The sequence below is a fragment of the Salvelinus fontinalis genome, chromosome 27 (assembly GCF_029448725.1).
Source record: "Salvelinus fontinalis isolate EN_2023a chromosome 27, ASM2944872v1, whole genome shotgun sequence".
Classification (NCBI taxonomy): Eukaryota; Metazoa; Chordata; class Actinopteri; order Salmoniformes; family Salmonidae; genus Salvelinus; species Salvelinus fontinalis.
In genome coordinates this window covers 8,277,503-8,299,423 of record NC_074691.1, presented here as the reverse complement: position 1 = coordinate 8,299,423, position 21,921 = coordinate 8,277,503, and the positions used below count along the sequence as shown (strand labels likewise).

The 21,921-nt window shown below is 40.8% G+C and overlaps 2 protein-coding genes across 13 annotated transcripts in view; both read left to right on the top strand.

Annotated features, from left to right (window-relative positions):
* Positions 1-3,951, top strand: part of LOC129824962 (heterogeneous nuclear ribonucleoprotein Q-like) — a 10,868-nt gene extending 6,917 nt beyond the window's left edge. For 3 of the 5 annotated variants that reach the window (XM_055884564.1, XM_055884563.1, XM_055884565.1), the window contains exons 10-11: positions 48-169; positions 1,326-3,951. In XM_055884564.1, coding sequence (XP_055740539.1) covers positions 48-169; positions 1,326-1,899 — 696 coding nt within the window. In that variant the 3' untranslated portion in view covers positions 1,900-3,951. The remainder of the gene's footprint in view (positions 1-47; positions 170-1,325) is intronic. The other 2 variants (XM_055884567.1, XM_055884566.1) reach the window with 2 other exon arrangements.
* Positions 3,245-21,921, top strand: part of LOC129824961 (sorting nexin-14-like) — a 27,997-nt gene continuing 9,320 nt past the window's right edge. For 3 of the 8 annotated variants that reach the window (XM_055884561.1, XM_055884556.1, XM_055884560.1), the window contains exons 1-18: positions 6,400-6,912; positions 7,147-7,267; positions 7,437-7,513; positions 9,056-9,134; positions 9,220-9,263; positions 9,365-9,452; positions 9,650-9,734; positions 9,869-10,025; positions 10,275-10,350; positions 10,502-10,546; positions 10,635-10,715; positions 11,694-11,808; positions 17,551-17,706; positions 17,881-18,005; positions 18,179-18,237; positions 18,648-18,674; positions 19,606-19,735; positions 20,037-20,211. In XM_055884561.1, the coding sequence (XP_055740536.1) occupies positions 6,776-6,912; positions 7,147-7,267; positions 7,437-7,513; positions 9,056-9,134; positions 9,220-9,263; positions 9,365-9,452; positions 9,650-9,734; positions 9,869-10,025; positions 10,275-10,350; positions 10,502-10,546; positions 10,635-10,715; positions 11,694-11,808; positions 17,551-17,706; positions 17,881-18,005; positions 18,179-18,237; positions 18,648-18,674; positions 19,606-19,735; positions 20,037-20,211 (1,777 nt within the window). In that variant the 5' untranslated portion in view covers positions 6,400-6,775. Of the gene's footprint in view, positions 3,326-6,399; positions 6,913-7,146; positions 7,268-7,436; positions 7,514-9,055; positions 9,135-9,219; positions 9,264-9,364; positions 9,453-9,649; positions 9,735-9,868; positions 10,026-10,274; positions 10,351-10,501; positions 10,547-10,634; positions 10,716-11,693; positions 11,809-17,550; positions 17,707-17,880; positions 18,006-18,178; positions 18,238-18,647; positions 18,675-19,605; positions 19,736-20,036; positions 20,212-21,921 lie in introns of those variants that run through there. The other 5 variants (XM_055884562.1, XM_055884559.1, XM_055884558.1 and 2 more) reach the window with 3 other exon arrangements.

Genomic DNA, 21,921 nt, shown 5'->3' with positions numbered 1-21,921 from the left:
AGGGTGTGTAATTGTATGATGACTGTAGTTTGCCATCATCTCCACAGGCTTTGGCTCAAATGAATGGCAAAGTTCTGGAAGGAGAGCACATTGACATAGTCTTTGCAAAGCCCCCCGATCAGAAGAGGAAGGAACGCAAAGCTCAGAGACAAGCAGCCAAAACAAACATGTAAGACATGTCTTTATAAAATATATTTTTTGCGCCCAATTTGAAATTGGTGCATGACTGATTGATTCTAAAGCCTTGTTTACACTGCAGGCCCTAATGTTCACATCTGTTTTGTTTTTCAAATCCGTTTTGAAGTACTGACTGTCAAAATGGCAAGGTACAAGTGACCAAATCAGATTTGTGGGTGTTCAGATGGAAGTTATTTGCTGACATGGCTATGCTAGTTGTCATAGTAATGACGGGTGTGTGTGCAGTGGTGTAGGCTGTTTTGGCGGTGCTTGTGCTTCCTATCAATCATTTGTTTGTAAACAGTTAACAAGCTAGTTACCTACAGTTTGTTATTGTCAAACTGTCAACAGAGCAGCTAACAAGCAACAAGATGTGCCTAATAACAGTCTAAAAAAAACATTTGGTGGCAAATAAATCATATTTTACCATTCAGAAAAGTCGCATGGCCAGGAATCAGATTTGTATCTGATTTCAAACCACCTACGAAGGTGGTTTAAAATCAAAGTTTATTTGTCACATGTCCCGAATACAACGGGTGTAGACCTTACAGTGAAATGCTTACTTACAGGCTCTAACCAACAATGCAAAAAAGGTATTAGGTGAGCAATAGTTAAGTAAAGAAATAAAAACAACAGTAAAAAGACAGTGTAAAATAACAGTAGCGAGGCTATACACAGAAGTGAGGCTATAACAGTAGCGAGGCTACATACAGGCACCGGTTAGTCGGCTGTTTGAGGTAGTATGTACATGTAGATATGGTTAAAGTGACTATGCATATATGATAAAGAGAGAGTAGCAGTAGCGTAAAAGAGGGGTTGGCGGGTGGTGGGTGGCGGGACACAATGCAGATAGCCCGGTTAGCCAATGTGCGGGTGCTCTGGTTGGTCGGGCCAATTGGGGTAGTATGTACATGAATGTATATATGAAGGTTTGAAATGTGTGTTGAATTATCTGATTCCATGTGATTTTTGGCTGTTCAGCCTGCAGGAAAAGTAACAGATTCTAATGTGATATGTATGAAAATTGGATTTGAGTCACTTTAAACTGCCAGTGTGAACAAGGCTTTAGTCATCAAATCAGAACAATGAGTCCATGTTTGTTCAGTGCCTTGAACATTTTTGTCAGGTTCTGCTTGTTTCTCCCATAGGTATGATGATGATGATTATTATTACAACTACGGCCCCCCTCAGTTGCCCCCTCCCACAAGAGGCGGCCGAGGTAGGGGAGGTTATTCTTACCCACCCGACTATTATGGCTACGATGATTACTACGATTATTATGGATATGATTACCCCAACTACCGCGAGGGATACGACTACGACTACTACGGCTATGATGACTTTCAGGCTCCCGCTAGAGGAAGAGGGGGCAGAGGTGCACGGGGGGCATCCCCAGCCAGAGGAAGGCCAGGCGCTCCCAGGGGCAGAGGTGGCTTTTCCCCGCGTGGTGGTCCAGGATCAAGCAGAGGAGGTGTGCAACAGAGAGGCCGCGGCGGGGTACGTGGTGCGAGGGGTGACCGCGGTGGAAATGTAGGAGGAAAGCGCAAAGCTGATGGGTACAACCAGCCAGATTCCAAGCGGCGCCAAACCAATAATCAGAACTGGGGCTCTCAACCCATTGCTCAGCAACCGCTCCAAGGTGGTGATCGTTCTGGTAACTATGGTTACAAATCTGACGACCAGGAGTTTTATCAGGATTATTTTGGGCAACAGTGGAAGTAGAACATTAGGGCTTTAATTCCAAATCCTTTTTTAGAGACTTGATCTGATTGGCCCTAAATCCATATATTTGCCTCACTTTTTTCCCAATTTGGTGACATCTGGCAAGATTTATTTTGTATATATTTTAATAATCCGCTTGGATTTGAACAGTAGTCACACTTCCAATTGTTTTTGGCTAACTGTTTTTTATTCTTTCAAAGTTGATTAATGCGATTTCCATAATCAGGTTTAAACATTTTAAAATGTGCAATCATGTGATCCAGCTGTTTTTATTTGGCTGTAGTTTTATGTATGTTTTTAGTGATTCCATGTTTTAAGTAGCTAACAGCAACTAAACTAATGTCTCCTAAACATGTACCTATTTAAAACAAATGAAACCACAATTTGTATGTTACAGAAGATAATGCTAGGAAATGGCGTGTCTTGTAAAAAAAAAAAAAAAGAAGAAAAAAAAGACTAGTCCTATTTATCGGGCTTTACATTTTGGCTTGTATTTTTTTGCTATTTGTCTGCTTTAATAAACATACACGCAGAAGTGTACAAAACCTCAAATTGTGTTTCAAATTCATGTTTTGGAAAATTCTCTTCAAATTACCTTCAAATTTAAGGCTCCTTGTGGAAGAAAATAACTAAAGGTTTGCCTATGTTTGCCACGTGCAGCAACTTCACTTTTGCATTCCATAAAAAAAATGTATTACTTATTTCAGTAGTCGGCTTATTCCACAATTTAAGTGTTACGTATGTGTAGAGACGTTCTCCATTTGAGTTAAGTTTTTTGATTCGAGACCGTATCTCAAAAATTCTCGATTTAGATTTCACAATTTCGTAGCCCAAATTAAATGGATTCCCGTTTTAAAGAAATGTCATAAAGTGGAGTCTTTCTCTGATGGCCAGTTCAAATATATCCCTTTGGCTATTAAAAAAATAGTCTGTGAAGATGTTGTTGTACCCGAAGGCTCTATCTCAAATTGAGCAACGATGGGAATAATTGTCATGCATGAACTGTCTGTACATAGTGCTTGTAGTTTGGACATAACCCCCAATCTTTCCATATCCCAACCGCTTGACTGGTCACCTTTAAAATAACACAGCAAGGCCACTGTTCTGCTCTACCTTTTCCTGACGGCATAGCCTTGTTGCATGTGAAGCTGAAGGGTGTAGACGTCTTGGTGAATGACTAGAACCCTTTGCTTTTTCCTTACTCAAGTTAATTTGTTTGTCTTTAATGTGCATTGGACTGTGTTCTGTAGTTACTTGTGGGTAGCTAGCTGGATGTTATGTGGTCATCTGTTGTGATCTATCTTCTAATTGCGTCCTTTTGTTACCTGACTAGCAGGGAAAAGTGGTCGAGGCCGGTCCTGACCTGTTACTATGAAGACTGACCTGCTATGTGGGGTTATACTGGAAGCTGCCAATTGAAGTGATGGTAAGGTCAACTCAATGGTCCAATGATATTCCAACTTTACAGGAGCATATCTGCCAGATTAGAAGATAATCAAAAGGGCAAACTCAAGACACTTGTTGCTTGGACTTTTTAGGCCGTTGCTGCAAATAGGGTTTTCACACCTCTGAAAACCTCTCAAAGCTAAGGATCGGGATCATATTCTGCACATATTATTTTACACGTGCATGTTCTTTTACGCACACTTTGTAGCTGCTGCTCACACTCCCCTCACGTTTCTCTTTTTACTCACCCTCTTTTGGGCCATGCTGATGTAGCCTATGTCGTTCTCATATTTCTGAACAGCTGAAATAACCCCAAAGTGATTTGATCTAACGTTCCCCAAAATATATTATGAAGGCTGTACAACCATTGTCCGTTGTAACGGATATTGCAGTTGCACAAGCAGGACACAGTCCTTACACATTCATTCCATTGGAGAAAAAACAGTCAGGTTTTTGTGTGAAGTAGGCTAATGCTTTATAGTCATATCGTAGCCACTAGCCAGAGTTCCCGGGGGAAAAAGAACACTACTACTTTGTCTGCCTGTCTGCCTCCTGCTTAGCCAATGCTTGTAATGATGAGAAAATAACATTAAATCGCTAACTAGACTGTGTCTCTGTGTCTTGCTTGTGTTTCATATGCTGCCTAAATAGCTGCATGGAACTACCCACTTGAGTTTTGCTTTGGGGCAAAAAATGATCTGCGTTTCAACCACACCCAGACCCTACTAACTACTAATTTGCGTTTCAATTATCATGCAAGTACCGCACGAGTAAGCGGCCTAGCTGTTCCAACTCTGGACAGTTGAGCATGTATTTTGACCCGTAACCAGTGTCTGACAATGGGCGAGTGTTTTGCATCGCCCGGCGCGTTTATTATTGCTTGCGTCGTTTTGTCAACTACTGCTTAGACTGCCTACTATTTGTCATAATCTTCATAGTATGCTGCCATATCGTAGCGATGATTGCTGGAAAAAATAACTAGCCAATGTTTGCGATGATAAAATAAACATTAAATCACTATTTTGACTGCCTGTGTGTCTTGCTCGTGTTTGATATTCTTGCCTAAGTAGCTGCATGTTTAACTCGGCAACTAAAAAGAACATGGACTCGCTAGACTGCTTATGTTTGAACAGACAACTGTTACAACCGACAAAGTTTGTACGAACATGATGGCTACATGTAACACCCCTCGTGAAAATAATTACATAAGTCACACTTGAGGCATGGAAAGCATAAGGTGAACATGTTGACCATGTCTTAAGCATAGACTAAAAAAACATATCTCTGTATATAGTGTAGGCTACAACATTAAGTGGAAGCAGCAGTGGAGCACTGAGCAGACACTACTGTGGGCAGCAGTTACGTAAAAAAAAAAAGATACTGCACATGTGCAGAAAGCTCATTATCCACGGCAAGTGTTCCAGAAAATCCTAAACCACAGCCACGCCTTTGTTATTATAAACTTGCCACCTCCCCCATGTCTCCAAATAATATGCCATTTTTAAAATGACTATTGAAGATGTTGAGTTCCCAGTGGACTGTTCATCCCGAAATGTAGTTATGCCTTTTGCACTTTGTCTAAGTTTGAAGTGGCTCAGAGGAGCTTGACGCCAATGTATATTTTGATGCATAATGCAGCTTTACGATGGAATAGACATATTTAATTCTGTTTTGATTTTGATTGGCTTTAATATAATGTTTAGCAGGTTTTTAGGTTTAACCACCTGGCATAAATGGTTAGGCATTCCAGGAAAGTGGTTATTTTCAGAACTTGTCTTTAAAGGGTTGGTTAACTACCTCAGTATAGAGGATACAACTGCCCTGTCTACTGTAAGTATGGAAACGTAATTGATGAAAGCAGGGCTTGTTCCACCTACTAACAAGCACAAGGGCAACAGCAGATCACATGTAGTTTGTTTATTATAGGTGCTGCATGCTGTTATTCTAACACTGCCAACAGTCAAGCTGGGCATGTTAAATAATCTCATGTAATGAGTGAATGAAGGAACAAACCCTGCTTTCATATGGTTTGAACTGCATTGGCTATGTGCTTATTCATATAATGTATTTACAGGTTGTATAATAGTTCAACATAAGAATTCAACATTCTTGTAAAAGCTTGAAGGAAAGACATGCTTTTTTCAGAAGCATTGCATTGTCCCTTTTTCTTTCTGGGATAGGATAGTAAGTATTTTGTATATGATCCATTCCTTTTGGTTGCCTGGAAACCCAATGTAGCATTATATGCAATTCAACATTGGGTTTTCAGGCAACCCATTTGGAAGGTTGCATTCACATTTAAGTTTGAGAGCCATCAGTCTACTTTGTGTACAGAAATTTGCCTAATCATGATGTACAACATGAATATCGATCAGACATCTATGAGCTGCTTTTTTGTCACATTTTAAGTATGTGACAAGTGTTTTGAATCTGCATCATGTTGAGCATGTAATTAGTATCTGAGTTAGCTGGATATGACTTGGTTTATCCAGTTCAAATGGGATACTGCAGCGTAAAAAAAAAAAAAATGTATTTCCTGGATCGCATAAAGGAGACAACAACTTAATCAGGTTTTGTACACAATTGACTCTGAAAAGCTGTTACCGTTTTAAACAGTTGTTGGTGGCTAAAAATTGTTTTTGCATTCTTGCAAATAAATTGTTTTATACTGTTAAGTGAGGCGCGTGAAACTTATTTTAAAAATAAAGGTCTTGATTTTCATCCCTGTCTTATATTTTTATATTGTATTTGATCAACTTATGACTATTCGTCCAACATAGTTGTATACATTTAAATGTAGATTTTATGGAAAAACGCAAACAATTCAACATGCTGCTTTGTGCACCACACCTTGGTATGGAATTTACGGCAATGGAATTAATTTCTTCACTGAAGTTCGTGTTACTTTCAAACATACTATTTCGTTTAGGAAATTAAATAGTTTATGATTATGAATACCAAGCAATTACCAGCTGAGACTACAGTACTAAAGATTTTCCAGTAGCTTCGCCTATCCCTCCCTCTCTGGTCTGTTGGCACTTCCTGTGGTGAGGATTAGAACCGGAAGTGACGACCATCGGATTAAGGGAACTCGATCTGTCAAGGAAATCACACAATACTTTCTGAAATGGGAAATAACAAAAGTGCTAACCATAATTAAAGGAAGACCTATCGTTGAAGAAATTAGATAACAATGTGAAACCTGCACAAAGTTATGACATGGTTCGCTGTTTTAAGTACTAGTTGATGGGATTATATTGTGTATTAGTAAATAGCTAAAGTCGCGAGCCTTCCTTGTTAACTTTAGCATACGCATCAAACGTTATATAACGTTAGACCTAGCGAGTACATTTTAGCTGGTGTTATGGGTTACTTGTTTAGGGTGTCCATCTAGCTTTTTAATGTTTACTTCAACAGACCCCATTGTAAAATGGAACGTATTCGAGTTTATCTGGAGAATCTGAAGCAAGGACTCCAAATTGATGTCCTGAGGGAAGTTGGACGTCAATACCCTGTCTTTTGCTTTCTTCTGGTTTTCATGTTTTCATCAACTATACTTCTTAATAGGTAGGTTTTGTTGACATACAGTGGATATTTGTTCATGTGGGATATCGAATGTTTTGACTCAGTCATAATGTCACTTGAAGTACCTGTAGTTAAAGTTCTCTTGCTCATTCTGGAGTGTCAGGAAAAGTTAGTTCAGCATCCTGTCTAAACTCATAATTTCAGAATGTTTCTTTTTTTAGTTCCGGTATTAACCAGACATCTAGCTATATGTGTCTGACCAGGTTTTTCTTCCAGGTATCTCCACATTCTGATGGTGTTTTGGTCCTTCCTGGCTGGAGTGATTACATTCTATTGCTCCCTCGGCACAGAATCCCTTCTGCCCAACATCCTCTTCACCATGAAGCCCAAGAACAAAGTAAGTTGAATGTTAAAAACACTAATACCAGTAGTTGGAGGGCAATGCAGTGTCACTCCAGTGGTGAAGTGACTCAGTTGCTTAACTTTTCTAACGGTCAGTTCCCATTTGTCAGTGGGATATCCAAAAGTAAGTTTTGTAGCTTTAGGATCTCCCTCTATTTCTACAGCAGCAGGAGCAACAGGAGCTGTTTCCATTGGGACACAGCTGTGCAGTGTGTGGGAAAGTAAAGTGCAAACGTCACAGGTATGTCAGCACACCAGTGATTTTAGGGTTGACTCATAACCCGCAGTCCCTGCGCCTGCGTGTTAAGGGTCATTAAATATTGTGTAAGTAAAGGGCGGGTCGCGGCCAGGTTTTATAAAGAGAAAACAATGCATAAAAAATTCATAATGTATAATTATTGTACAATTCATCTCTAAAGGCTACATTGAGGTTTTTCTTAATTTATTTTTATTTTTGGTGTTAGGCCCTAAAGCTTAGGTTTATACGCACTTAGGCTTATAACTGTATGTGCGCCAAATACACTTCAATTGCCAAAACTTTTCTGCTCCAAGTTCCCAAAAGCATAACATTGATCCACTGATGCAAAGAGGACTTTGTCACAGTTTAATTCAATAATGAAAGCTGCGAAATGGAGAATTGAAAATAAAGAGAAGGGTGGGTCAGAACAATAGCCTAATGTTTTGGACAGTCACAAGACAGGGTCATCAAATATGGCACATGAAAGGAACTGTACTGTTCAGATGGGTTAAATATAATACCAACTGAAATATGGACATTGACTGTAGGTCTATATACCTCTCACATAGCCTAATATAATATTAACCGTGAAATTATACACCAAATGTACATTTTGACTCTGGAGAGAATAAATGCGTGTAACGGCTCTCATGCGGCACATCGACAAAGGACACAGTGCTGTTCTCTTTTAACAGTTTATTCTCCAAAGTTGAGCAACTCTTGCACATACATACACAACACTGTGTAAACTTCAGAACAACTGCAAACCCACCTAGCAAAGTTGAACAACTCTGGCTGGATGCTGCGTGATCATGTGCATATATACAGTACCAGTCAAAATGTTGGACACACCTACTCATTCAAGAGTTTTTCTTTATTTTTACTATTACTATTTACCTGATTTCAGATGTGTCCATGTAAACAGGATTATTAGGGAAATCGTTCTTCTTGCAAAGCATGTAAAGGTTATATTCAAACTATTACGCTATATTAATCAGCAATCAAATAAAAGGTCCACCACCGCGACCATGTTATTTTTGGGAAGCATTTCACATTGAGTTCGGACATATAAAGTTTGTTTGTGAGAACTACTTTCTAAGATGCATACATTCAGTTGTTCCGAACTCACTTCACTCACGCTTGAGGAGGCTCGCTCAGCTGGTGTTAGCGCATGCGCAGATCAAATACACCGCTGGAACGCCGATTTTAAGGCTTTTACATGTCCTAATAATTTGAAAGATTTCTCAGAAAACCAGGTGATTTAATTGTTGTATGCTTACTTTGATTTTGACCGTACGCCGATTTAAGAAGAGCAGAGTAAGGCGTTTACTTGACTTGCGTAATCTGCCTACTGCCATAATCAGTTTATTATTGAATTATTACTTTGCATGTAAACTTATGTGCTGCACAGGACCGACTGACACATTCACACATCACTATGCCATTAATTGCTTGCAAATTATTGTGTGATAAATATATGACTGAATTGTGATTTGAAATGTAAAAATACAATTTTAAAATCTTGAAATATGGTGTCCTTCACAGACCAACATTACTCCTAGAAAACTATCAGCCATGGTTGGACTTGAAAGTCTACTCAAAAGTGGATGCTTCTATGTCAGAGGTAGAGTAATGGGTCATTTCAAAGATATAATTTTAATTTTGAAAATCACAAATGCAATGAATAATTATTGATATTTGGCCCTTAGTTGCTCGAGTTGGTTCTGGAGAATTTTGTATATCCCTGGTACAGGTGAGTAGTTTCTACCACAGTTTTGAACGATTTGACTTGGGTTTTCTGTCTTTTTTTTAAAATGCGTATTTCATTATGCTTTTTATTACTTTACTTTATAGGGACATCACCGATGATGAGGCATGCGTAGATGAACTGAGAATGACTTTTCGTTTCTTTGCATCTGTGTTAGTTCGACGCGCTCAGAAGGTGATATATAGTTCTGTCTATTCATCTCTTTCACGCACATTCTGTTCTCCGAGTAGTAACCTTTGTCAAGAAACCTTAGCATATATTAGAGTTGTTGTATGTCATTTGAATCCACATATTGCTAATGGGTAATACCGTGTTAATGTGCTGTGGCTATTTTTCAGACTCTATGCTAACTGTGTAATTGTTTCACACAGGTTGATGTCCCCTCACTTATTTCTGGCAAAATGATGAAAGCTGCCATGAAGCACGTTGAAATCATTGCAAAGGCCAAACAAAAAGGTTTACAATTTGTTTTGTAGATTTGCATGTTTTCATTCTCACAGTAGTATTTTGCACTGCAAGATGTTGGTCAATAAAGAAAACAAAATGTGTACTGGCTGTGCAAGGTTTAATACTCTGTGTGTGTGTTCTAGTGAAGAACACTGAAGGTTTGCAGCAGGCTGCTCTGGATGAGTATGGCCCTGACCTGCATGTTGCTCTGCGCAGTCGCAGAGAGGAGCTGCTTTATCTCAGGAAGGTGACGGAGATGCTCTTTGCCTATCTCATGCCACCCAAAGCTACTGACTGCAGGTAGGCCCACCCAACCAGGCAGTCCATGCACCTCTGTCATTTAAAATCGTATATATTTTATCATTCTTATCACTATCTTGTTATCAAAATGATAGACATTTAACTATTTATTATTGATCTTAACCACTAAATATACTGAGTGAACATTTTTTCTGTCAGAACTTCCTCAAGGAAAAACGGAGAACTCTACTGTTAAATACATTTGACATAAGGCACTTTATCTGAATCCTATGTCTTCCTGATTGTCAGATCTTTAGCTCTGCTGATGCGAGAGGTCATGGTAGGGTCTGTGTTCCTCCCCACCTTGGACTTCATGGCTGATCCTGTAAGTAGAATGTTGTGTGCTTAGTGATGTAGGATATGAATACGAACGGATATAAATGAGCAGAACATATACTTCTGGAATGGTAGCAATTTAACTGAGCGGTGGTTGACATATTCCATCTTATTGATGCATTCCTCCTGTTGCTTTTCAGGATACTGTGAACCACATGGTTCTAATATTTGTTGATGACTCTCCAGTAAGTAAATTGGGCATTTTACCAAACCTCATGTGGAAGCATCATGCTGTAATGCATTTGTGATTTATTCCTCAAATTGTTTCCCCAGCCTGAGCTGGCCATGGATCCACCATCTGCCCTGGTTCCATTCCTGCAGAAATACGCTGACCCTCGTACCAAGAAGACATCTGTAAGTACCGTAATTTCTGGACTATGAAGCACACTTGAATATAAGCCGCACCCACTGAATTAAAAAAAATATATGTATTTTGTACATAAATAAGCTGCACATGTCTATAAGCCGCAGGTGCCTACCGGTACATTGAAACAATTGAACTTTACACAGCCTTTAAACGAAACACGGCTTGTAACAAAAATAAATAGGCTTTTAAACGAAACACGCCTTGTAACAAAAACAAAAAAAATAGCAGTAAACAGTAGCCTACCAAGAAAGTCTGCTCGTTGTGTGTTGACCCAGGCTTCAAGCTCATTTTCTAGTTCGGGCCATCTGTTTTTTTTTCCCTCTGAAAGCTTTTGTTGTCTTTTTGCACTGAGTCAGTTCCTCACGCTGCTGTTTCCAACGTCTTATCATCGACTCATTAAGGCCAAGCTCCCGTGCAGCAGCTCTAGTTCCTTTTCCAACAGCCAGATCGATCGCCTTCAACTTGAAAGCTGCAAATATGCGTTTCTCCGTGTCTTTGCCATGATGAGGTTGACAAAATGACTACCGTAATCAGAATGATGGGAAGTTTGAGCGCGCTCGATTTACGTCACATTATGTGACGGTGCTCAGTTTTTTGGCGGTATGAATCTTGTGAAAGCGGGAAAAATCCATAAATGAGCCGCGTCATTGTATAAGCCGCGAGGTTCAAAGCGTGGGAAAAAGTAGCGGCTTATAGTTCGGAAATTACGGTACTTAGTACCTTCGGCATTTGGAACAGAAAGCCCTTGTTAGTTATGTATCCATTCCACTGACAATTAATACCTGTACTACTGTACCCTCCTAGTTCTAACAAGCACAATTAGAAAGGTAGTCAGTGAACTAAAACAGAAGACATGACAAAATTAATAAAAATGAAGGCAATAGTTAAAGTATTGGTTTAGAGTTTTGCATGGACAAGCACAGTTTCTGAACTCTGTGGGTGTCCTCCGGCCTGTGGATTCCCAGGTGCTGAAGCTGGAGCTGAAGGAGATCCGGGAGCAACAGGACCTGCTCTTCCGCTTTATGAACTTCCTGAAGCAGGAGGGGGCCGTGCAGGTTCTTCAGTTCTGCCTCACTGTGGGTAAGGACAGCACTACTTTCAGAGATCCTCATACAAGGCTATAAAAGGCATTTTGTTTGCCTCCTACCACGTTCTCACCCCTTAAAATATTTTTTGAATTGAGTTGTTTGTCATGAAAAAAATACATTTGTACTGCCATATTTCCTGCATGCTACTCCCATATTGAGAGGCATGTATATTGAAGACCATAAGTCCATGATGACACAGAATAACCATAGCCAGTGATGTCTAGACAGTAACAACACTCAACCCCACTTCTCTTTCTTTATTAGTGTGCTTGCTGAAGGCAAGACACTATATTTCTTATTCGACTTCTTCAGGCCCACTCTAGAGCTTAAAAGATGTAAGCTATTAACACGAAACCAGATTGCCCCAGTTTAGATTGTTTGAGAAAATATTTTTGATAGCATTTATACTTTTTTTACTACTGAAACATTTGAATGAGCTCCCAATTAATTTCAATCGCAAATAAACGGCCCATAGACTAAAATGGTTTAAAAATATATACACTGCTCAAAAAAATAAAGGGAACACTTAAACAACACAATGTAACTCCAAGTCAATCACACTTCTGTGAAATCAAACTGTCCACTTAGGAAGCAACACTGATTGACAATAAATTTCACATGCTGTTGTGCAATTGGAATAGACAAAAGGTGGAAATTATAAGCAATTAGTAAGACACCCCCAAAAAAGGAATGGCTCTGCAGGTGGTGACCACACACCACTTCTCAGTTCCTATGCTTCCTGGCTGATGTTTTGGTCACTTTTGAATGCTGGCGGTGCTTTCACTCTAGTGGTAGCATGAGACGGAGTCTACAACCCACACAAGTGGCTCAGGTAGTGCAGTTCATCCAGGATGGCACATCAATGCGAGCTGTGGCAAAAAGGTTTCTTGTGTCTGTCAGCGTAGTGTCCAGAGCATGGAGGTGCTACCAGGAGACAGGCCAGTATATCAGGAGACGTGGAGGAGGCCGTAGGAGGGCAACAACCCAGCAGCAGGACCGCTACCTCCGCCTTTGTGCAAGGAGGTGCACTGCCAGAGCCCTGCAAAATGACCTCCAGCAGGCCACAAATGTGCATGTGTCAGCATATGGTCTCACAAGGGGTCTGAGGATCTCATCTCGGTACCTAATGGCAGTCAGGCTACCTCTGGCGAGCACATGGAGGGCTGTGCGGCCCCACAAAGAAATGACACCCCACACCATGACTGACCCACCGCCAAACCGGTCATGCTGGAGGACGTTGCAGGCAGCAGAACGTTCTCCACGGCGTCTCCAGACTCTGTCACGTCTGTCACATGTGCTCATGTGCTCAGTGTGAACCTGCTTTCATCTGTGAAGAGCACAGGGCGCCAGTGGCGAATTTGCCAATCTTGGTGTTCTCTGGCAAATGCCAAACGTCCTGCACGGTGTTGGGCTGTAAGCACAACCCCCACCTGTGGACGTCGGGCCCTCATGCCACCCTCATGGAGTCTGTTTCTGACCGTTTGAGCAGACACATGCACATTTGTGGCCTGCTGGAGGTCATTTTGCAGGGCTCTGGCAGTGCACCTCCTTGCACAAAGGCGGAGGTAGCGGTCCTGCTGCTGGGTTGTTGCCCTCCTACGGCCTCCTCCACGTCTCCTGATGTACTGGCCTATCTCCTGGTAGCGCCTCCATGCTCTGGACACTACGCTGACAGACACAACAACCTTTTTGCCACAGCTCGCATTGATGTGCCATCCTGGATGAACTGCACTACCTGAGCCACTTGTGTGGGTTGTAGACTCCGTCTCATGCTACCACTAGAGTGAAAGCACCGCCAGCATTCAAAAGTGACCAAAACATCAGCCAGGAAGCATAGGAACTGAGAAGTGGTGTGTGGTCACCACCTGCAGAGCCATTCCTTTTTTGGGGGTGTCTTACTAATTGCCTATAATTTCCACCTTTTGTCTATTCCATTTGCACAACAGCATGTGAAATTTATTGTCAATCAGTGTTGCTTCCTAAGTGGACAGTTTGATTTCACAGAAGTGTGATTGACTTGGAGTTACATTGTGTTGTTTAAGTGTTCCCTTTATTTTTTTGAGCAGTGTATAATAATCTAGACCTATCAACCCTTTTACTGTTTAAGCTATAATCTCCAAACCAACATTGATATGTTCAGACTGACCCTACTTAGATTGCTTGTCAAAAACCTGTTGATACTCTATATACTTTTTGAACTATAACCATTTAAAATGTGTATACATAATCATGGGTTTGAATGAGATTCAAAATGTGCCCCTCTGTATGTGTAGCCCATTTATCTGATGATGTCTGGTCAAAAAGAGTGATATTGTTGTCGCTGGGGCTGTTGCGATGACTGTATTTCCGCCACATCGGCGGTCACGAGTCAAAAGGCAGTCAAATTCCACGTGACCGTTTAGTCACGGTAATTAGGCTTCTCCAAGTTCGAATGATGCTGATGGTCATTAGTAGCCTATCAAACTTGCTAACTGCCTGGTACTCAGCACTCTATTGTCCCTCTAATCACTCTGACATCAACGCAAATGTGTTTGAAAATCTAATCAAACATTTCATGAGAGCCCATGAGCTCCTGTTGCACAACATTTCTACAGGCTATGCAATTGCACGAGAAAACAGTGATGTCCTCTATTTTAAAAAGAGGAGCATCCCATCTTTCTATAGGCTAGGCCTACTATATTTATTTCTCAACTTTCCTAATATTAAGCACATTGTTTATCTTTACAACAGGAGTATAGCCTACCTGGCTGGCATTTTAAAATGAACCATGGGAAAAGCGGCCTCCATTCGCTACTTAAGTGCATAGATGACATGTATTTTTTACCGCTGCCTCTGTTTCGAGACAGGTGCATGATATTGGGCCATTCTAAATCAAAACACATTTTACACATATATTATTTAGTACATGTAAAGACAAGATTAAGTCAAGAATAGTCTGATGGGTGGCAATATTAGCCTATATATTATCACTTCTGAATGATGCCCAGCATATGAAACTGCCTTCCCCTCCGACCTTTTCTAATCATAGTCGCACACATCCTGTAGCCTAGCCCATAGGCCTATATGTTTGATTAGGTTTGTATCACAACTAAAGTGGGCAAATAACTTCTAAAAATGAAGCACATTAATCTGCTTTACAAGGGGTTTAGAGCATACATAAGTAGCGCGTTAGTTTCAAGTTTGGGGAAGATCATTTTCACCATAAAAATGCACCTTTATAATAAAAGCATTACATACATAATCACATTTGCGTCACTTTTGATAATGGTGTTTTCCCGCTAATGGAACATAAGCGCTTATAGCCTACTGTCATGTGCGCATTGCTGCGCTTATAATGTGAAGAAATAGCCGGATATTTCTAAATGTTCTGATCTGTTGCGTCAGCCACATTGCTAGTGGTTGTATTAATTTGTGATCTATTGCATCCCACAACTGTCCCAGACTATGTTTGGAATATTTATTTCTCGCACAGAATTGAATGTCGACTTTTGTACTATGGGGGATAGTAGATTGACATAGGCTAGTGCTTTTACTGTTCGTTAGGCCTACTCGTCTTGTTGGCTGACGAAAAGTAAATGTGGACAGTTCTTTCAATATGCACCTCGAAATTGGATAAGGACGTGCGCAGATGTTTCGGTCTTCACTTGTAGCCTGTGAGAAAGACCCAATCATGTGATGGAGACCCATGTGAGTGAGCGGTGCTTAGGAGCGTACAGCAGTCAGGGAGAAGGGTACAACGTAGCACTCCGGGCCAAGGGCACAATGGCCACTGGCCGCAAAAGGCATATCTTTTTTACGGTGCATTACGGACACAAAGGGGATGCCGGCGTGAAATTCGAGGCATTATCAAGTGCTTGTCTAATTGTGAATGAGAGACTAAGGAAGTGTGTACAGCTTGCGCAAAAAAACAAAGCAGATCTCATGCCTTTTCAAGCGACTTTTTTCAAATCATTAGTTGCATCATGCAGCCTTACAATGTATTAAAAATCTAAACATATAGCCCAACATTTGTAGAACAACTAAAGTTACATTAATAACTCTAAATGAAGCATATAGGAGTACCTCATTTATATTAAGCGCTCAACACAGAATAGCTGCATGTGCGCACGCCCTCAAATCATTTGGGAAAAATATTTATATTTTGTTTAGCTTTGTTCAATTGTATTCTTCATACTATAAAATAATGCCATGGAATTAATTATAAGCAAGTCTTGTTTACTAAATGAACTAGTGTAGCCCACAGCCATTTGGCATAGCCAGTTCAGGACCTAACATAAGAACAACTCAAGAGTATGCTATTCTGTTCTTCTGAAATAGACTAGATGTTCTTCATATAATGCTTCTTTAGACCTATATTACATGGATTTATTAGACTTTATAAGGCTATGTGTGGAAGCCAGGAGATGCTAAATGTGTATGTTAATATACGGTCAATTACTGTGAGCCCGACAGTTATTTGCTTGACAATCACAGGCTGACTGAATTTCGTGACCGCCACAGCTCTGTTGCCGCCCGTAGCATTGAATGCAAGGAATGCCAGCTAGCATTTGTTCTCCCTTGATAAACAATTATACAATAATAGGCAATCAGCTTTGAGCTAAACTGAGTGAGCTCAGCTGTGAATAGACCTATCAAGGGAAGCCAGTTTGGATTTGGCTTCACACCAATCACATCAAGCCAAACTTAATTGGCAGAAAAAAACTTGAATTGTTGCATCTCGTTGTGTTGTCCTCCGGTGGCTAGCTAGCTAGCTGAAATTGTCCCTTTCCTAAATTAGCCATGGACGGAGGTAGGAATTTCGACTTGTGGCTTTACTTACTTCTCTGTACTGGCCAGTGATTATAACGGTGATTCTGATCTAACCATAAATTCAAACATTGTGCCTGAGAGGATTGAAGTTCAATATGTAGTAGGCTAATGTTAATTAGCTGGCTAATCGTTGCCCATGAAGTCAGACTAGCCAGCAAGCATTTTAGCCAGGTAGCCTTTGACAACAAAAACTTAGTGTGTACTGTTTGACAATCATAGACCGTTTTGGCAACATGAGAGGAGGATGACATTGGCGTTTTTCTACAAAGGGGATGCCGTGAGTCAACATGTTTTTTTTTTACTTACTTACACACGCGCACACACACATCAGTACCATGGACAGCCACATATCTAGCTTATGTTGATTAGACTAAATTGTTTTTGAAATCTTTTAGTTGGCACTTTATTAGACTAAGCATAGGTGATTTGATGATGTTGAAATGGTGCTGGAATAGTGGAGGCAGCTCCCTGTTTTCTTTGCGACTTGTGTTAACCCTACGGTGCTCTAAATCAATAGTTGTTTAGTGTTCTGAAAATGTCGGAAACATTAACTTACTTAACCATGCTGTAGGTCATGTAACTGTTTGTTACATGCAATATGTTTTGTGGACTTCACCGGACAGATGTTGCTCTCTGGTTTTGTGTTGAAACAAAGGTGTGGTTGAATTTATTCTGCCTCTGTGCCTTATTGTCTCGGCCTTTAAGCCTATATATCAGGGTCGCAAGGCATATGAACTAACAGGTTATAGAACAAACAACGCAAGTATCACAACACAGGTCGTAATATGGCTTTTCCCCCCTGGCTTGGCTTCCCCAGTGATTTTACCCACGCACCGCTACTGTGAATTTGGAAGTTTTATAAAACATGAATCAATCAAGTAACACTTTAACAGTATTCATCTACTTTTCCTTCATGTCATTCCAGAAGAGTTCAATGATAAGATCCTGTGTCCGGAGCTGAGTGACTCTGAGCTGCAGCGCCTGCATGGAGAGGTGCAGCACCTCTATGAGACCTACTGCCTGGAAGAAAGCATCGACAAGATCAGCTTTGACCCCGTCATCATCGAGGAAATACGAAACAGTAAGCGCTGCTAGATTCTCAGTACACAATCATCGTTCAACATAGTGTGACGTGCGCCGCCTTTTTCAATCAGATATGTGCTATTTTCTCAAAGTCCACAAACCTTGAAAATATATATGACTTGCTTTTTAATTTTTTATTTATTTTAATGCACTCTGTCTTAATTGGCGCTAGTTGCACAGGGGCCGTACGAGGGAGTGGTGAAGCTGCAGACCATGCACTGCCTGTTTGAGGCCTATGAGCATGTGCTGTCCCTGCTGGAGAGCGTCTTTACCCCCATGTTCTGCCACAGCGATGAGGTGAGCCCAAGTACAGCACTTACACTGTACTATCGTCTGTGTTCTAAATTGCACATAGGGCAAACATACAATGACAGAGTCAAACGATATACAAAAGCAAGTTTCGGTATACAAAAGCAAGTTGACAAATGGATAATATTTTCCCACATTTATAGCTCTCTTTCTCTCTGCAGTATTTCAGACACCTTCTGAGGGGGGTGGAGTCTCCAAAAATGGACTCCAGAATGAACAGGTTTGTGCTCCTGATGGCAATGACTACATTGGAAAGATGTCTAATGCTACTCTAAGCTGAAGTGTTTAGTGTAGTTAGTTTTATATTTTTTTTTGTTGTCATATAATGTAGTCCACAAATGTTCCCTTTACATCTAAATAGAGACTTAATTGGAGAGCTTTAATATTCTTCCAAACAGAAGTGTTAAGACTAGTTTCATTATGTTGTTCATGTAACACACAGAATGCCTCCAAGTCTATATCAAGTTCACATCAACACTACATTAGGGTGGTGTATTATTTTTGGCCCCAGTAACAGACCTGTTGACGCCCACCACATCCCCACAAAGGGCACTGAGGCTAATTTGTACTATTTGTGGTCTGGTCCTGTTTATCCTGGCATCCTGTAATTCATTGTGCCTATTATTCCAGGGATAGTCTGAGTTTGGATGATATGAGGTGAGTATGTGTTTTGAATGATGCAGGCCAAGCTAATGTCCCTCGGCTGTCTGCCGTTGATTTAGCTGCATGCAAGAAATGCGACTTAATATGCCCAGAATGATGTGAAGGAACCAAAATTTGCCTGAGAACAAAAGCATTGTGGGGCAATAAGCACTTGTCTTCAGTAGGCTTTTGCAATCTAGTGTTTGTATGTGTTTTTGTATTGACTTACTCTTTACCGTGTTGAATTGCTAAAACTGAACAAGATTTGGGGTTATAGGCCTATGTACCATTTTGGATAGATGCATTGGTCTTTATTTTAGTTGCACCTTTGAATATACAAAGTCGTAAGTGTTTGAATGGAGGAGGAGAACGATGGCGTTGCCCATAGCCCCATTACTGATCTCTTCTCATGCCGTTTTTCTCTTGGTCTATCTATCCATTTCTTGTGTGCGTGTCCATAGTTTTCTTGTGCATAACAGCTGCCCGACCAAGTCCCCCTTTTTGGGGCAGTGTTGAAGGGCCTCAATTTCACGCCATCTCTCTTCAACCCTCATTGGTTGTCCCCAATATTTGGTCTGTACTTACTTTCCCATCCAACATTTCTAACTTCTATTGACATATGGCTAGCTATGAGCCTCAGTCTGTAAGCATGGACTCCTGTAATACACAACTTCAAAGTACCTCATCTGTTTTCGTCGGTTTGTTAGTTGAATGTGCAGCGCTTCATAATGTGTGCTCTCGTTGTGTGTTGTTCGGATTTGGAAATCAGCATGGCATTTTGACATGAGGCAAGGCTGCATTAACATCAGACATTTGCATAAGTGGCCTCAACAACTGTTGACAGGAACACATGCAGTTGCACACAGCTCCCTTTCCGACTCTCAATTCCTAGTTGGGGTGTTCACTTGTGTTGTTCACGCATATGTTTTTGTGTGTGCCTGTGAAGGAACATCTCAAAACGGGGGGAGTCCTTCGGGATAAGCAGGATCGGCAGCAAGATCAAAGGTGTCTTCAAAAGCACTACCATGGAGGGGACTATGCTGCCGTACGCCATGGTCAACGCTGAAGATGAAGTGGTGAGCGCTTCCCCTCCAAATGGCACTTTATTCCTGATATAGTGCAATACTTTAAAACTGACACCCAAAGAGAAACCAATATCACTTCCTCATCCTCCACTATCTGTATATGAATAGGTGGTTTTCATGTTTATTATCACCAAAGGGTTTATTTTTTAGCTAAGTACAATTAAAGGGGCGCTCTGCTATTGGTACATACCTTTTTTGACTTATGTAAATTACATGATTCTAGAAGAATATAACTTCTAAGTGCCTCATGAGCTTAGTTCAACTGTCGTCCCACACCTCCCATGTGTTGCAGATTGAGGAGGCCACTATGGTGGTGGAGGATAACACCCCAGTGGAGGCTTGCAGTACTCCAGGAGTCCTGAGGAACCTGTCAGCCTGGAGCATCACCATCCCCTACGTTGATGAGGTCAATAGGGAGAGGGTCCCTGTGTTCTGTATCGAAGTGGAGCGCAACGACAGGAAGGAAGGTGAGGGCACAACCGAAGATGTTTATGAGTTAGTCCCAAATGGCACCCTATTACCTACATAATGCACTACTTTTGATCAGAGAGTCCTGGTCAAAAGTAGGGCACTATGTAGTAGGGCTGGGGGATATGGCCTAAAGATAGTTTTGGGTGATTCAAGATATATAGGGGTTGTGTGGTATACTGGTATGAAAGTGAATACCGGTATGACGTTGTGCCATGATGTGGATTTTGCCATATCATGGTAAATTAATAAATGTATGAAATAAGGCGTTTTTGTTTTGTTAAAAATTTCAAGTCCAGTGATACAGCCTAGTGGGCTAGTTCAAATAGTTATATCTTTTACATAGCTTCTTCTTTTTAGCAAAGTAGGAGCATGGACGTTACACGCGATCTGCCTGCCAATCAAAGTCAACAAACAAACATGCAAGCAAACATTTAGTGAAGTAAACTCCTTTCGTTAGCAAAAGTGTTTGAAACTCAAGCGCAAAAGTGTAAGCAAGCATTGAGGATGACTGAAGAAGAGGAAAATAATGCTATTGAGGTTGATTTGCAGAACGACGAAGAATTGGTTCGAAAAAAGGGGGCCTCTGTCGTTTGGAACTGGTTTGGCTTTAAGATATCGGACCTCAACCAACAAACAGTATTGTGTAAGTTGTGTAGACGCATTGTGCTAGCCAAAGGTGGAAACACCAGCAATCTTTTTCACCATCTGAAAACCCTGCATGTGCGCGAATATGAAGAATCTACCAGAATACGTGCAACAAACCCCCGGAGCAGCAGAGCAAGTCTCAAGACGTCTTCAAGCCAGACCCGCACTCAGCTATCACTCAACGCATCAATCATTAGTGGTAATCCCTATGACAAGAAGTGGAATGAAATAACGAATGCAATTACGTATCACACAGCGAAAGACATGGAACCAAATCAAACTGTGGAGAAAGACGGTTTCAGAAAGTTGATTCGAACTCTAGGCCCAAGATACGAGATCCCGAGCCGTAAATAATTCAGCAAAACACGTCTACCAGAACTCTACACAGAATGTCTGGGCAGAGTTGACAACGAAATCCGTGACGCTGCATTCTTCTCTACCACAGCCGATTTATGGTCAAGCTCGACCAAAGAGCCATACATTGACAACAACTGGAAGCTGCAAAGCAAATGCCTTCAGACCTCTTATTTCCCAGACGACCACACCAGAGAAATAATTACAGCTGGGCTGAGGGGAGGCACTTTCAACCTGGGGCTTGAAAGAGTCGCTTCAAGAATGAATGACTACCGACAGCGGATCGAACATGGTCAAGGCATTGGAGCTGAACAAATGGACAAGACTAGGGTGTTTCGGACAGAGGCTACACATTGCTATTGGTAAGTTTCAACATCCAAAACACACAATGCTAGGTAGACAAATAACGTAACTTATAAACAACAATTTAAAATAACTATTGTATTCCTTATTTGTTTGAAGTTATTCTAGACTAGACTGCCTGTTCCTTATTATATGTTAAGCCGAATATGCAAATCTAGAATATTTGTAAATGTGTGCAATATCCAAACATTTCATGGATTTCATTGCTTTTATTTAATATTGATACATTAGGCTATGGTTTCAATATATACATTTTTCTTCTCTCTTTCAATAATAAATAGCCTACTCAATAAATGATCCCATTTTCTAAAGCAACATAGCTCTCAATCACAACAGTTGTATGT